Genomic DNA, 16,093 nt, shown 5'->3' with positions numbered 1-16,093 from the left:
AGTAGCAAACAAGAATATATAAATTCCTGCTCACACACTCATCAAACAGAAAGGTATCCAGAAATGTAACCATGTTGATTTGTTGCAAAAAGAGTGGTTTTGGATTAGCAATATACTCTCAATTTATGCCGGGGTTACAATCCGCGGAGAACGAGTGAAGCCCAAATCGTGTATAGTCAAAACACACTGGGCGCAATGGAGGGTGGGATTGCCAAAGTTTCCTCCTGTGTGTGTGTATATATATATATGCCAAGTGCTTAAAGTGAAATGCAATTAAATTGCGAGTTACCTGTACAGTGGTACCTCGGGTTAAGTACTTAATTCGTTCCGGAGGTCCGTATTTAACCTGAAACCTGAAGCACCACTTTAGCTAATGGGGCCTCTTGCTGCTGCCACGCCGCCAGAGCACAATTTCTGTTCTCATCCTGAAGCAAAGTTCTTAACCTGAAGAACTATTTCTGGGTTAGCGGAGTCTGTAACCTGAAGCGTATGTAACCCGAGGTACCACTGTAATTGCAGCACAAATGGCACCTGCAACAAAACGTTGCCATGTGATATGCTCCTTCCATCACCCCACCAAAGAGGAAACATAGACTCTGATGGATGGGTCTGGGGTTTACCCCTACTCAGCTGTGATGTGCGCGCACACCCCCACCCCGTGCATGAACAGTGTCTTTTTGGCTACATAAGCTCAGCTCCAAACATCAGAAATAGAGTAATTTCATAGACCAGTTCTTTGTATAAGTTATAAGATTACACGGTGCATATATAAAATATAGCCACACGGACACATGGCTATGAACAAACTAAGTTTTTGTAAACGGTGGGGCCAAGAGGCCATGAAATGCAAACAGGTGCACCACTGCTTACAAACATGTACCTGTGGATGTTCACAACCTGCCAATAGAGGGGAGACATTTCACATGCCACTAAGTGTTGCACTTTTAAGGTGTCAGGAAATCTAATCTATCTAATGCTTTAGATAGGTAGGTCTGCTCTCACAAGCTTCTACATGCGCACACATATATCACACAGGCATAAAACTAGCTATTTGCTTGAAATAACCTAGGTATCACCTCCATGTGCCCTACAGAGACATCTGTAAGTTGGAAGATAATAGGGTTTCTCCCTTTGCCCCCTTTTATGGTGTCTCTGAACCACAAAATGATTCATGTAAACATGTAGGGGTAGGCAGTGAAAGCGGTATCTGAGCTGGTGTGACATTTGTGGTTTTACCTAAGAGATCAAGAGCATCATATATGCAGGCTGTCTATGCAGGTCTACAATGTGGTAGTTGTAGTTAATCAGTATTTTATACAGAATATTGTATGTATGGTGTAGCGGTTAGTGTGACAAGCTAGGACCAGGTGGGCATAGGTCAGTTCCCCATTAAGCCAGGAAGCTCCCTGATGACCACGGACCATTCTCTAAGCCAAAAATATGCATCGGAAGGGGTGTCAAAGGTCATCCGGTCCAAGCCCCTGCTGGTGCAGGAAAGTCACTGCTACAGCATCCCTGATAGGTGACCGATCACCCAGCCCCTGTGTAAAATCTTGTAATAGAAAGTCTGCCACATTGCAAGCCATCTATTCAACTATCAAACTGCTTGTGTGGCCAAGAAGTTCATCCACATCCTTTGCTCTGTGATCTGTTTGACAGCTTTCCAATATCTTAAAAAGGCTGTCAGGCTACCTCTTCATAATATCTTCTACAGGCTGAACATTTTATTGTGTTCTTGTTTTGTATTTTGATGTTGTGAACTGCCCTCTGATCTTTGGATGAAGGGCAGTATACAAATATAATTATTATTGTTTTTCTAAACTGCTTTACCCTTTCCTTACAGGACCTTGTCTCAGTGCCCTTCCCAATTTTTGTCACTCTCCTTTTGACAAGCACCAGGGTTGTTGCAAAATTTGGAGGTTCAGAGCGGGGGGCGGGCATGGCTGTGTGTATGTTATCCTTAGCTTCTTCAAGTGCAGTTGGGAGACAAATGAAATAGAACATATTATTACAGTGAATAATATAACAGAGATAAAGTCTTGCCTTCTGGCTTCTTGAACTGCTCTGGTGTGCAATAAATACATTTATATAGATACTTTACCGTATGCCAATTTGAAAAGCAGCAACATTTTGGGAGCATAAAATAGCTTTACAGGCTACAGTGACTATGTGTCCTCCTTCACAGAGGACAGTCCTCTGTATCTGAATCTGGAGTCATGTATTTGAATGTCTGTCCCATTCAGGTACAATGTAAAGAAGAAATCATAAGAAGGAAGACAAAGGAAAGTATTGAAGATGCCCATTAACATTAGCAGCTGAGCAGCTGAAAGGTCACCTGGCCACATTGTTCTTCACCACAACAAAATGTATTTCTATTGAATTTATAGTCGTTATTTCAATTTCAAGAGGCTTTTAAGAGCTGCTAATGTAAGCATTCACTAACTTAGAGCAGTTCAATATTACAATTTATTTGTATTGGTTGCTGCTGTTTAAGTTTGTTGGTTGAATTTGCTGTATTAGCCCCATAAAAGGTAAAGGGTAAAGGGACCCCTGACAATTAAGTCTAGTCGTGAACGACTCTGGGGTTGCGGTGCTCATCTCGCTTTAAAGGCTGAGGTAGCTGGCATTTGTCCACTTCCGCAGAGTTTTTTTAGCCACTTCTGGAGAAACCAGAGCAGCGCACGGAAACGCCGTTTACCTTCCCGCTGGAGTGGTATCTATTTATGTACTTGCACTTTGACGTGCTTTCGAACTGCTAGGCTGGCAGGAGCTGGGACCGAACAACGGGAGCTCACCCCGTCATGGGGATTCAAACCACGACCTTTCGATCAGCAAGCCCAAGAGGCACAGTGGTTTAACCCACAGCGCCACCTGCATCCCAATTAGCCTCGTAGAATCACATAATTGTAGAGTTGGAAAGGACCACAAAGATCATCTAGTCCAACCCCCCCCCCCGCAAGGAAGGAATCTTTTGCCTAACAAGGGTCTCAAACCCACAACCCTGAGATTAAGAGTCTCATGTTCTACTGACTAAGCTATCCCAACTTCAGTATGTGTGCTTTGTTTATTCATCATCATGAATAAACTGTTTAGTTTGTTTGTTACTAATCTGCTAGCCACCTGTGAACATAAACCTATGTTGAAGGGGCAGGATAAAAATGCTATATGATTCTAAGGAGGAGGGGTGAGCTCCCTGTGATGGTTACAGTGGTACCTCGGGTTAAGCACTCAATTCATTCCGGAGGTCCATTCTTAACCTGAAACTGTTCTTAACCTGAAGCACCACTTTAGCTAATGGGGCCTCCTGCTGCTGCCACGCCGCCGTAGTCCGATTTCTGTTCTCATCCTGAAGCAAAGTTGTTAACCTGAAGCACTATTTCTGGGTTAGCGGAGTGTGTAACCTGAAGCGTATGTAACCCGAGGTACCACTGTATTTGAAGATGGCTATCCTATCTCCTCTCAGTCTCCTCTTTTCCAGGCTAAACATACCCAGCTCCTTCAACTGCTCCTCATAAGGCTTGGCTTCCAGACCCCCACACTAATGGACCAGCTTCCCATCCCAAAATATAATAATAATAATAATAATAATAATAATAATAATAATAATAATAATAATAATAATAATAAAATTATGTATACCCCGCCCATCTGGCTGGGTATCCCCAGCCACTCTGGGCAGCTTCCAACAGAATATTAAAATAGAACAACCTATTAAACATTGAAGCTTCCCTAAACAGGGTTGCCTTCAGATGTCCTCTAAAAGTCAAACAAACTCTGATCCACACAGGGGCAGGGAAGAGGGGAGAAAGAACTTCATACCTACATAGATACGGCGTGGCAGACTTTATTTTGCCACCACGTGCTTGGCTCCAGCAATGACTCAGCAAATTCCTCCCTTTAGCCTTTTCCCTCTCTCTCTGACCCCTCCCATCTAGGCTCCTCCCCCTCCCTTCCACTAGGCGGCGCATGCGCGAGCCGGCCCAACGCGCGGCCCAATCCCGGACCTCCCTCCGTCCCCTCAGCGGTCCAACCGAATTCGCCTCTGTTTTTCTTCCCCTCACGAAACAACAAAGCCGCGCCGCCGCCAACCGCCGCTACTCCAGTCAGTCGGTCGCTCGCTTGCCTTACCTTGCACTAGGGCGGGAGCGCGGGGAGGGCGGGAGCGCGCGCGCGCACCCGCGGCTACTCTTCCACCCCCCCCCCCCTTCTACCCGCCGGACAGAGAAGCGTGAGGCGAAAACTGGCGAAGGGGCCTCGCAACGGCCGGCCGGGCTCGCGCCTCGCCTCCCCTCAGCGCAGCGGCCTCGCTCTGGCCTCCTCTCCCTGGCGCGCGCGTGCCGCGAGTGAGTGAAAGTCAAGTTCTCCTCCCCGCCCCCATCGGGGACGGGAGGGAGGGAGGGGAGGGGAGGCCGGGAGGGAGAACAGCGGCAGCAACAAGCGCGCGCCGAAGCTCCTCCTCCCTCTCGAGCCGCCCGGCCAATCGGGGCTCGGGCCGTTTTCCGGGGACGGGTTGTCACCCGAGCCTCGCCACGGCGGACGTCAGCGAGCCTGGGGCGGGGCAAGGGAGCGAAAGCCACGCCCTCTCGCTCCTTCTTTCCCTCCCTCCTCCCGGCTCTTCCTTCCTCGCTCCCACCCACCCGCCGTACTTGGCGTAGCCCCGCCCACTGAGGAATGTTCATTCATGCGGGGGAAGGAAGCGCGGGAAAAGCGGGTGAATGGAGCTGGGTGGTCTCTGTCGGCAAAGCGCATGTGTTTCCTGATGGTTTTGTTTTCTGTTGAAGTGGAGGGGAGGGGGAAGAAGAGACTTTTAAGGGCTGGTGTTTCGGGGGCGGGGTTAGAAACCACAATATTACCATAGAATTGTAGAGTTGGGAGGGAATCCAAGCTTCAAACCCCCCCCCCCCCCGCAATGCAGGGGTCTCAGCTAGGGCATCCATAACAGATGGCCAAAATAATAGTAATTGCCAGGGCTATTGTAGTGCTGCAGTCAATTACAGTGAAAGACCTACACTAGCTCCCAGTACATTTCCAAGCACAATTGGTGCTGACCTTTAAAGCCCTAAACGGCTTCGGTCCAGTATACCTGAAGGAGCGTCTCCACCCCCATCAATCTGCCCGGACACTGAGGTCTAGTGCTGAGGGCCTTCTGGCAGTTCCCTCGCTGCGAGAAGCCAAGTTACAGGGAACCAGGCAGAGGGCCTTCTCGGTAGTGGCACCCGCCCTCCCACTGGATATCAAAGAGAAACTACCAGACTTTTAGAAGACATCTGAAGGCAGCCCTGCTTAGGGGAGTTTTTAAATGTTTAATAGACTATTGTATTTTAATATTCTGTTGGAAGCCGCCCAGAGTGGCTGGGGAAACCCGGCCAGATGGGCTGGGTATTAATAATAATAATAATAATAATAATAATAATAATAATAATAATAAATTACAAATCAGCCTGCTGTTTGCAACATTTTTCTTTGTGTGCACAAGTTATGGTCAGACTGCCACCTGGAGTCCTATGTCCAGTTCTGGGCACAGTAGTTTAAGAAGGATATTGAAAAGCTGGAATGTGTGCAGAGGGGGATGACCAAGATGATAAAGGGCCAGAGAATCAAGCCTTATGAGGAACAGTTGATGGAGTTGGGTCAAGGGGAGATATGAGAGCCATCTTCAAATATCTAAAGGGATGTCACATGGAAAATGGAGAAACCTTTTTCTGCTGCTTTGGAGGGTGGGATCCAAACAGAAAAGTATGGAGATTCTGACTAAATGCTAGGAAGAACTTTCTGACAGTAAGACTCCCTCGGAAGGTGGTGGAGACTCCTCCATGGGAGGTTTTTAAACCGAGGTTGGATGGCCATCTGTCAGGTATTCTTTAGCTGTGATTCCCGCATTGCAGGGGGTTGGACTAGATGGCCCTTGGGGTCCTTTCCTGCTCTGCAATTCTGTGTAAAATCTGCCAAGTGAGAACAACAATTCATAATCTAATGAAGTTGTCTCTTATTTGTTCTTTCACAATAGCAGTACAGTCTTATACAACTCTTTTTAGACATAAACTGAGTTCTGCGAGTCTTTTAAGGTTGCTCAGTACCCTTTTCTATGTAGTATAACAGACACTGCCCCCCCTACCTCCGTTCATTTATGTTACGTTTGTTTTGTTTTTTTAATCAGATTGGTTTGGGATGTCTGCATATTTGAATTCTTCCTCTAAAAAAGCTTTTAAAACAATCGTTTTGGATTTTTGCCACAGTAGGAAAGCACGAAAACACTTTCGCTTTCTTTTTCTCTGCAGTGAGATCAAATAAATCAAAGGGTGTGTGTGTGTGATAGAACAACGCCTGAAAAACAGAGACAGAGTATGTTCAAGAGCCCTGATTGGGGGAAAGGTAGCAAGTTCTGCCCTAGACTGTGATAGTGCTGAATTTTGCACCTTGCAATAATGGCTTTTCTGTGTGGCCCTGTATGTACTTGGGGGGGGGGGCAAATTCTATGAAACTTAAAGCACAGCCAGTGCAGGTCTACTCAGAAGTAACCTTAGGTTGCGAAGTGTTTACACTGCTTCTGTTGCAAGTAAAGGACACTTGCAAATTGTTCTGTTAGTAGGCAGGCTTTTACTTATCATCACCATCATCAATTTTGTTGCTGTTTCCTAAATACCAGGCGGTCTCCAGGCAGTGCACACACAAAAAATAAAAACACATGTTTCAAATAAAAACTTTTTTTTAAAAAACAGGCAGGAATAATTAACAATTGTTGCGCAACAAAAAACAAACTCAACCTCTAAAAAGCAAACAGCATTACTGTTTGCCACAGCTAAGAATGCAGCCCAGGCATATAAGCCATGGAATCCAGCTCATGGTGTTTCTGGGAGCAGACTCAAAAAAATATTCTGCTGAAAACAAATACAAGAGCTTATTCTAGGAGGTTTGCGGTAGTGGCATCCAACAGTTGCAAGACAGAAGGCTTTATTCCTTCCTGCTGTTACTATTATCAAGCGCAAACACATGGAGGTGGATTTGTTTTAGCTCTCCCAAGAGGTAAGCCTAGCTGCAGTAAATAAGGAAGCACAGGGTGACTGTGTGTATATGTTGCTTTTTAAAGCTGCTGCCCTCAAGACTGGTAAAACCAAGTAGGGCATTGAGATGCTAACAAGGACATAAGCAGGCCAATGGCCCATCTCATTCCTGGTCTGTCACTGATAGTTTTGATCTTATATGTGAAATTAATTTCTTTTGTCCTGACATGCAGCACCTTACATGTGTTTACATTGCTTGGCATTCATGTTTCTACCACCCATTCACTCAGTTTGGAAAAGTCCTTTTGGAGCTTTTTCCTGAACAATTGAATATTGTCAGTGAATGTGACCACCTCATTTCTCACCTGTAACTCTAGATCTTATATAAACAAGTTAAAAACCACACATCCCAAAACTGCTGCTTAGGACACTCTACTTAATTTCCTACTTTCTTTGTGTCAGTTACTATAGCAGGAATAGGGAACCTGTACTCCTCCAGAAATTTTGTTGTACTGTACTACAACTCCCATCATCCCTGTGCATTGACCACACTGGCTGGGGCTGATGGGAGTTGGAGTCGGATAATGTTTGGAGGTTCACAGGTTTCCCATCCTTGTTTTAAGGCCTAAAAACCACACTTGGAATTAAAGATCTTAAACAGCTTTATAGGCTCATGTTCAGTTTCCACGCTTGTGAAAGATGCTGGCAGTTAGGGAAGCTGTTTAAAAACTGGCAAGATGTGCTCAGTTTTATTGATCCAGTCAACAGTTCAGCAGCTGCACTTTGGGCTGTGTGAACTTTCTGAATAGTCTTCAAAGGCCGTCTCTTGTACAGTGCATCGCAGTAGTCTAATGTCAAAGTTACTGGGGTGGTGGTAGATAACATTCTGCGCTTATTTCTTCTGTTCCTGTGGTTGCGAATAAGAGAAATATTGTCACAGTGGGTTTCTTCTTCCTTTCTCCTTCCTCATCCAGCACACAGAAAATGAAGTCCTATCAGAAGCTGACGGCAGACGTCCCCCAGATCACAGAATCCGGAGAGGATGATGGGAAACTGTTGTGTCATCAGAAGTTGTCCGCTTGGTGGCTGGGTGGGGGCCTCCTGACGGTGGCTGCCCTGCTTAGCGGGGTGACCGTCTGGGTTCTTGGGCAGATCTGGTGGGGTCAGCATGGAACGCCACCCCTGACCAAGTGCGTCTCCATCCCAGAAAGCCTCCGCTTTGACTGTTTCCCGGAGAGAAGCACAGTCGTGACGCGGGAGCTGTGCGAGGCCCGGGGGTGCTGCTTTGTCGATGGTGACTGGCCTTCAGGCAGCGCGAGGGGGGTACCCTGGTGCTTCTACCCGCCTGACTTCCCCAGCTACACCTTGGGCAGCCTGAATGAGACTGAGCTGGGAGTGCGAGGATTTCTGACCAGGAAGGCAAAGACCTATTACCCAAGAGATGTTGAGAAGCTGCAGCTCAGCGTGAAGTTTGAAACAGATGCCCGGCTGCATGTCAAGGTGAGTCATTTCCTATGGGTTAATTGTACCCAGAGCTGTCGCTTTCCACTTTTAATCCTACTGAGCCTTCACAAGAGAGCTGGGAATGGGCTGCCAGCTCACGAGGGAGCACGCATTTGGCTTGCAGAAGGTCCCTGGCACCCCCAAGGGAAAAGGCTTCTCAGACTCTGGAGAGCAGTTGCCAGCCTCTGTACACTAGGGTTAATAATAATAATAATAATAAATTTTTATTTATATCCTGCCCTCCGCAGCCGAAGCTGGGCTCAGGGCGGCTAACAAAATTATACAACATTCTAAAATCATTTCATTATAAAATTAATTCAAATCAAATTGGTTGAGCAACCAGGGGCCCTGCAGATGTTGCCAGGCTCCTGTTATGCCTGACCATTGACCATGATGGCTGGGTCTGATGGGAGCCTGACAACATCCAGAGAGCAACAAGTTCACCGCTCCTGTGCTAGATTAAATGATAAATCACGATATTCAGTGATATTCAAGTAGTTTACGGTGCACTGAAATGAAAACGGGCAAAGATTTCTCACTAGCTCCAAAAACGTGAACCATATGTTTGAATTCTGCATGCTGTCTATCCCAGGGTTGGAGAATCAGACTCCAGCTCCCACCAGCCCCTTGCAGCATGGACAGTGGACAGGGATTCTGGGAGTTGTATTATCAAAACATCTGAGGGTGGGTGTGCACTGGCTCCCCACCCAGATCAGCTCTGCTATTTTCAGTTGGGCAGTCCTGGTGTGCAACGAACCCTTCAGGGCAGGGGCCTTGAGGAAGAGGAGAAAGGGCGTACTTCAGTGGGGGAGTTTCTGCAGGTAGGGCTGGGGAAAACCCCTTCCTGAAACCCTAATCTGTGAGGAGACAAAACTGATGGGCCAGTGATCTGACTTCCCACATACCCTGATGTTCATGCTGGATGTGCATTCGGAAGGGAGAGAGGCAGCGGAAAATGGGAGATTTGTACATGCAGGAAATGCTAGTTTTGCGCAATGAAATATGCTTTTGGAAGCTAACGGACCGTGCCTGCCTCATCAGGCTGCTGGTCTTCAGTCAGCCTTCATCAGCCTGGTGCTATTATTATTATGATTATGATTATTATTATTATTATTATTATCACCATCACCATCATTATCATTATTGTTATTATTCATATTCATTAATAATAATAATAACGGTAATGAATACTTGGTAGTTTCACGTTACCCAAAGGACTCCAGACAACTGACAACACATCTTAAAACAAACATAGATACATTAACACAAACACATTACGTTTACAATCAATGCAGTACAGCCGCAACTTAACGCCCAATTTACTTGTGTGATTTCAACCTTGTGCGGTTGAAAGCTGGCTGGTTGAAATTGTGCATATCAATTGTACACAAGGCGGGTGCAGAAAGAGCTTTTAAGCTCTCTGCCTTGCTGGAGGGAGGGAGGGGGGGGAGTTCCAAGGGGGTAGTTCAAGTATACATGTTTTTGTGTATACACTTCATCCCTGCGTTACTCCTGCCCAAGATGCGACCGTACTGTACATTCTGTTTATAATTTATTCGATGTCAGCTGTCGGAGACTGCCTCTCCCATCCGCCCCACTCAGCACAGCCATGCTGGCTGGGGCTGATGGACATTGTGGTCCAAGGCATTGGGAAGACCTCAGGTTGGCAGAAGCTGTCTTAAGTGGTTGCAATTGGAGACCTCCTTTCGCTCTCACATGCGGCTTTAGGATCCTGGCCTCAGCTTGAGCCCTTGGCACAATTCGCAATGTCTTGCGCCTCCCGTTTACCTGGGTGTGTCTATGTGTCCCCTTTTTGTAGATCACTGATGCCACAAAGCCTCGGTATGAAGTGCCCCTTGATGTTCCTCCAGCAACCAAGAGAGCAGAGAATCCCTTGTACACCATTGAGTTCTCCAAGGAGCCCTTTGGGTTGATAGTGAAGCGGAAATCTTCGGGGACTGTGCTGTAAGGATCCAACTCTTCCCTCTGAATTTATGTGTTTGTTATTCATTTCTTAAATTCACGTCCCGCTTCCAGGCTGATGCATTAGTGTGTGAAACAGGCCTAAAGCAGGACCTCTCCTGGAAGGAGGGGTCTTCCCTTGAACTTGACTTAGTATCCCACCACATTTTAAAGCTACTCTCTCTCTGTTCAGCCATGAGAACTAGAAACACTTTTGGCAAGGGGAAACATAGGTAAGCAGCCTTTTTCTCGTCACCTGTCCTTCCTAACATCTCTTCCCCTCCCTTATTTAGGCTGAACACAACAGTGGCTCCCTTGTTCTTTGCTGATCAGTTTCTGCAGATTTCTACAGTCCTTCCATCCACGTTCATTTATGGACTGGGGGAACATCGAAGCAACTTCTTGCATAGTCTGGAGTGGAACACCCTGACCTTCTGGGCCCGAGATGTCCCTCCTACGGTACCTTTTGTGCAAGATGGGGGGGGGGGTACTTAACTATTTTCAGTCATGCTGTAGCTTTATTGCCCCCTCCCTTGTCAAATGTTCTCTCTTCTTTCCCCCTGTTTCCTTACGTGTTTGAATGGCCAAAGGTGGATCAGATTCCTCCATTATTATTATTTTAAAGTTGATTAATAATAACTGCTGAGTCCCCAATTCAATTCAGGACCTCAGTTGTGTTAGAGGGGTTAACCTTACCGCCTTCAGGCTGCTTTCCTATTTAAAATTCCCTCCTCCCCCAAAGTGGCTGTTTGCCCCACGAGCCAATGTTCCCATAAGGCCCCATGTTTGTAATCACCGACACCTGTCGGGATCATCACTCCTCCATAAATGTGACCCAGGGAAGAGGCAAGAAGGTTCTGCTCCATACATATAGTTAACTTGTGGAACTTGCTGCCACAGTCGATGGCCATCAGTTTAGATGGCTTTGTGACCAAGCAAACCCAGGGAGGTCCATCCAATGATTGCCTTCCATCTCCTCGTAGCCTTCCTGGAGGCATCCAGTTGGCCACTGTGGGAAGCAGGATGCTGGACTATCATGTCTGGCTGCCTCTCTAAACCCAAGAAGAGCCTGTTGGATCAGGCCAATGGCCCATCTAGTCCAGCATCCTGTTCTCACAGTGGCCAACCAGATGCATCTATTGGGCTACCTGCAAGCAGGACCCTGGGCCACAGCAGGAGAAGAAGAAGAAGAAGAGTTTGGATTTGATATCCCACTCTATCACTACCCGAAGGAGTCTCAAAGCGGCTAATATTTTCCTTTCCCTTCCTCCCCCACAACAAACACTCTGTGAGGTGAGTGAGGCTGAGAGACTTCAAAGAAGTGTGACTGGCCCAAGGTCACCCAGCAGCTGCATGTGGAGGAGCGGGGAAGCGAACCCGGTTCACCAGATTACGAGTCTACTGCTCTTAACCATTACACCACACCGGCTACAGGCACTGGGAGAGGGATCTTGGGCTTGGGTTTTGCTTGCAGGTTTCCCCCAAAGAGGCATCTGGTCAGCCACCGTGAGAACAGGATGTTGGACGGGCCGGGCCATTGGCCCCAATCCAGCAGGGCTCTGCTTGCGTTCTTATGAAGTGCTGGCTGAAAATGAGTCTTGACTTCTTTTTGTTTTCAGGAGTCCTTCAATCTCTACGGCGTCCACCCCTTTTACCTTGCCATGGAGAGAGATGGAGCTTCCCATGGGGTATTCCTCATGAACAGCAACGCAATGGGTACGTGTCCCCTTGGCACCTTTTGGGGTGAAATAATTTAGATACTTAAACCAATCTGAACGTTCTGAGCATTGCCCTTGTGGATCTGCTTGAAGGCGATGAATAAAGAAAACCAGGGAGTTTCAGGCTCTTCACTGGAAGCAAAGAGAAAAATGTTTGTAAGCTCACTTCTTTTGAATAACTAGTCAGAGGGCAGTCAAAAGTGGGTTCGTCTTCAGGGGTTTGTATTTTTAAAAAATTCCAGGTGACACATGCTTTTCAGGTAATCAGATGGACTTCAGATGCGCGGGAAGCCAATCTGAGTCAGTGCTTTCGAAGTAAAGGAGGAAAATGGAGTTTTGGAGGTGCAGCAGGGGCTTTTTACGGAGGCAAGAGCCATCTGTTTCCTGCCGTGAGGCGGGCTCTTTAGCAACCGCTGGGCGGTTTAACCGCATCTTGCAGCTGCTGGCTCCTTGCCTTCACAGCCAGCTGCTTCTCAACCCTCCTTGGCTGTGTCTTGTCTCTGACCTTCTCTCCAAGGGATTTGGTCTTTTGACTGCATGGAGACTGCAGAGTGGCTGGTAGAAAAAGAGAGGGAGAGGCAGGTGGCCTGCATCAGCTGAGAGGGCTACAGGCACCCTTTTGGCCAAGTACTTCCAAGACACAGATCGTGTCGGCAAAGCCATGAAGACTAAGGGAGAAGAGGGACCTTGGTGTGTCCCTGAGGGCTCTTAAGAACCAGTGAAGTGGCTCCCAGACTTTTTGGGGCCACTGACAGCTTGGATCCATAATGTCATCCCCATTGCCTCCCTTCATATAATAGTGATTTGCACAACTGACTAAGAAAGATAACAACACAATAAAATTCAAAACAGTAGCACTTAATTGCACATTTATTGAAAAGCCAATTTAAAAATTCAACAGAATTGATGTACAGTGGTGCCTCACAAGACGAAATTAATCCGTTCCGCGAGTCTCTTCGTCTTGCGGTTTTTTCGTCTTGCGAAGCGCGGTTATTAGCGGCTTAGCGGCTATTAACGGCTTAGCGGCTATTAACGGCTTAGCGGCTTTAAGAAAAAGGAAACAAACTCGCAACAACTCGCAAGATGTTTCGTCTTGCGAAGCAAGCCCATAGGGAAATTCGTCTTGCGGAACGACTCAAAAAAACGGAAAACCCTTTCGTCTAGCGAGTTTTTCGTCTTGCAAGGCATTTGTCTTGCGGGGCACCACTGTACTTGATCCAGTGATGCCAGTCCTTTATACCTCCAGCAATTTCCAGCATTTTAATTTTTTTAAAAATGCCTTTTAAAGAACTGTAGAGTTGAAGGATATCCAAAGCCATAAATTTAAATATCAGTTGCCGTAAAGAAGGTTTCTGTTGGATACCAAGTACAGATCTTCTCTATTCTCCCCATTTTTGTGGATTTCTCCCAGCTTCCTTCTACCCAACGATCTGCCCATTTGAATTCAACACTTCTTTTTCTTCATTCATTCATTTTCTTAAATATTTATGCATCACTTTCTGTCGAAGCCTAGCAATACTGAAATTTTTTAAAACGGGTTTTTTTCTTTTTCTTTTTAAAAGCAATGGAAACAAACAGGACAAATAACAGATGAAAAGTCGCAGCACTAATGTGTACAGAGCACACTTTCACTTGCCCCACCACTTTCCCCGGGGAAAACACACTCTCTACTGCTGAACGTCAATTGGGTTTTCTGTGGATTGATGTTTGCTCTGATTCAGCACTGGTTTTCTCAGAGAAAGCAGTGGGGCAGGTGGAAAACCACACAAGCAGAACTGTGGACAAACCCTAAGTCTTCCTCTATCCTGTTTGTTGCCTAGAGGTGGTGCTTCAGCCTGCACCTGCCCTCACCTGGAGACCTGTTGGAGGCATTCTGGATTTCTACATCTTCCTAGGCCCAGACCCCAACTTGGTGGTCCAGCAGTACCAGCAGGTGATTGGTGAGTATCTATTTTTGTTGTTGTCCGACTAAACACTCCTGTCTTCCACTGCCTCCCGCAGTTTGGTCAAACTCATGCTGGTAGCTTCGAGAACACCATCCAACCATCTCATCCTCTGTCGTCCCCTTCTCCTTGTGCCCTCCATCTTTCCCAACATCAGGGTCTTTTCCAGGGAGTCTTCTCTTCTCATCTGCAGTGATCATGGAGCCCAAGAAAGTAAGAACTCTCACTGCTTCCATTTCTTCCCCTTCTATTTGCCAGGAGGTGATGGGACCAGTGGCCATGATCTTCGTTTTTTTGATGTTGAGTATCTATAGACTCCTCCAAACTTCCCTTTGTCTATTGTGCTTTGTGCTTTTGATAGTATGTAAACAGTCTGGGTGCAGGCACCCTGCTTCGTTTCCAATCCCACAGCTTCCTGCTGAACTGCAATTTTTCACATGACAAACATTCCTGGTTTGCCCTGCTTTCATTATGCTATAATGCAAGAGCACCCCCTCCAGATGGAAACAATGCTGTAATACTGGGGAAGCATGGCAGAACGACTAATAAAGTTGGGGGGGGGGGACGTGTGGATGGTCAGTGACACATGCATAGTGGAAATAGTTACAAAAAGAAACGAGAGAGTGTTGAGGAAGCAGTGGGCGTGGAAAGGGGAGTAGAAGAAGGTGACAGTCGATCCACCCACTCCAAAACACAGAAACAAATCATCTATGACCCCAAGTGCAGTGATTCAGAGCTCAGTTTCCCCCAACGTATTGGATTATCCCTGCACTGGGTAAACCTGAATCATGCTGATTGGTGTTGTTTGAGGTTCTTGTCATGTGGACTACAACAGTGTTCATCCATCATGGGTCCCCAGAAGTGGGTGGACTACAACTCCCATCATTCTTGCCCACCAGGCTGCGGATGATGGGAGTGGTAGCCCACCCACATCTGGGGACCCAAGATTGAAGAATGTCAGGAGTGTGTGCAGGAGCCAGGCCCTGTGGCCAGTAGGACTTTGCAGGACTGGGGCCTCCCTAAGTTTGTTCTGGAGAGGCAAGGCACACAGGTGAGGCTGACTGGTAACTCACTACACCTGGTGGCAAGAGCCGGGAAGGGATAGAAGGTCAGCATTTCCCTTCGGCTCTTGGCCACAGCAACTCGTTTCCCACCTTGCTGTGTTTGGCTTCTTCCTGATCCTTGGACCTCGGCTTCTTGACTCCTTGCTTCTCGACCCTCGGACCCTTGACTTCGTGACTCCCTGCTTCCTGACCCTCGGATCCCTGGCTTCTGGACTCTCGTTCCTGCTCCCACCTCGCCATCTTGTCTCCAATCCCGACGTCCTCAGCCAGGACTTCGATCGCCCATAAACTGGACCATGACAAAGAACACTGCACTACGTGGATTAAATCAGAATGCAAATAACTGCAAATAAGCAGTAAACTCCGACTTGGACGAGTCAAAAGGCACAGGAGGAAGAAGAGCGTGGCTCTGGGGCAGAGGAGGCAGCACACCTAACACTTTCCTGGTTTTTGTTTTAGGTTTCCCTGCCATGCCTCCCTTTTGGGGATTGGGTTTCCATCTCTGCCGCTGGGGCTATGGAACAAGCAACGAGACCTGGGAGATCGTCAAGGCCATGAGGAATTTTCAGATCCCGCAGGTAAACATCAACCGGGACCCTCCAGAATGAAAAGCTTGCAGATTTAGGTCAGGGGTGTGGCACATGGTGTTTTCCATGCAAAGGGTCTCATGTTCAAATCCTGCATCTCCCAAGGAGGGCTTGGTTAAGACTCCTGTCTGAAATCCTAGAGACCCATTGTCAGCCACTGTCGGCCAATGGTTGTCAATGCTTTCGAATGCCAGTCGCTGGGAACCACAGGAGAGAAGAGGCCTCTTGGGCCTGGACCCTGCTTGCGGGTCCACAGGCATCTGGTTGGCCAGGAACAGGATGCTGGACTAGGTGGGCCCCTGAGCTGCTCCAGCA

At 47.3% G+C, this 16,093-nt stretch overlaps 2 protein-coding genes across 5 annotated transcripts in view; one reads left to right on the top strand and one right to left on the bottom strand.

Moving 5' to 3' along the window:
* The window catches only part of MAFK (MAF bZIP transcription factor K), a 31,123-nt gene extending 26,849 nt beyond the window's left edge, over positions 1–4,274 (bottom strand). Inside the window, exon 1 of the mRNA XM_077918708.1 lies at positions 4,129–4,274. The gene's annotated coding sequence lies outside the window, so the exon portion shown is untranslated. The remainder of the gene's footprint in view (positions 1–4,128) is intronic.
* Positions 1–16,093, top strand: part of LOC114583983 (lysosomal alpha-glucosidase-like) — a 38,332-nt gene that overhangs the window by 3,541 nt on the left and 18,698 nt on the right. Inside the window, exons 1-7 of one of the 4 annotated variants that reach the window (XM_028705383.2) lie at positions 3,952–4,106; positions 7,976–8,501; positions 10,324–10,469; positions 10,760–10,925; positions 12,086–12,182; positions 14,005–14,124; positions 15,651–15,769. In XM_028705383.2, the coding sequence (XP_028561216.2) occupies positions 3,967–4,106; positions 7,976–8,501; positions 10,324–10,469; positions 10,760–10,925; positions 12,086–12,182; positions 14,005–14,124; positions 15,651–15,769 (1,314 nt within the window). In that variant the 5' untranslated portion in view covers positions 3,952–3,966. Of the gene's footprint in view, positions 1–3,951; positions 4,107–4,220; positions 4,344–6,142; positions 7,024–7,975; positions 8,502–10,323; positions 10,470–10,759; positions 10,926–12,085; positions 12,183–14,004; positions 14,125–15,650; positions 15,770–16,093 lie in introns of those variants that run through there. The other 3 variants (XM_028705385.2, XM_028705387.2, XM_028705384.2) reach the window with 3 other exon arrangements.

Source organism: Podarcis muralis, chromosome 14 (genome assembly GCF_964188315.1).
Source record: "Podarcis muralis chromosome 14, rPodMur119.hap1.1, whole genome shotgun sequence".
NCBI classification, from domain to species: domain Eukaryota; kingdom Metazoa; phylum Chordata; class Lepidosauria; order Squamata; family Lacertidae; genus Podarcis; species Podarcis muralis.
The sequence above is the reverse complement of the archived record's forward strand: the minus strand, read 5'-3'. Positions and strand labels throughout refer to the sequence as shown.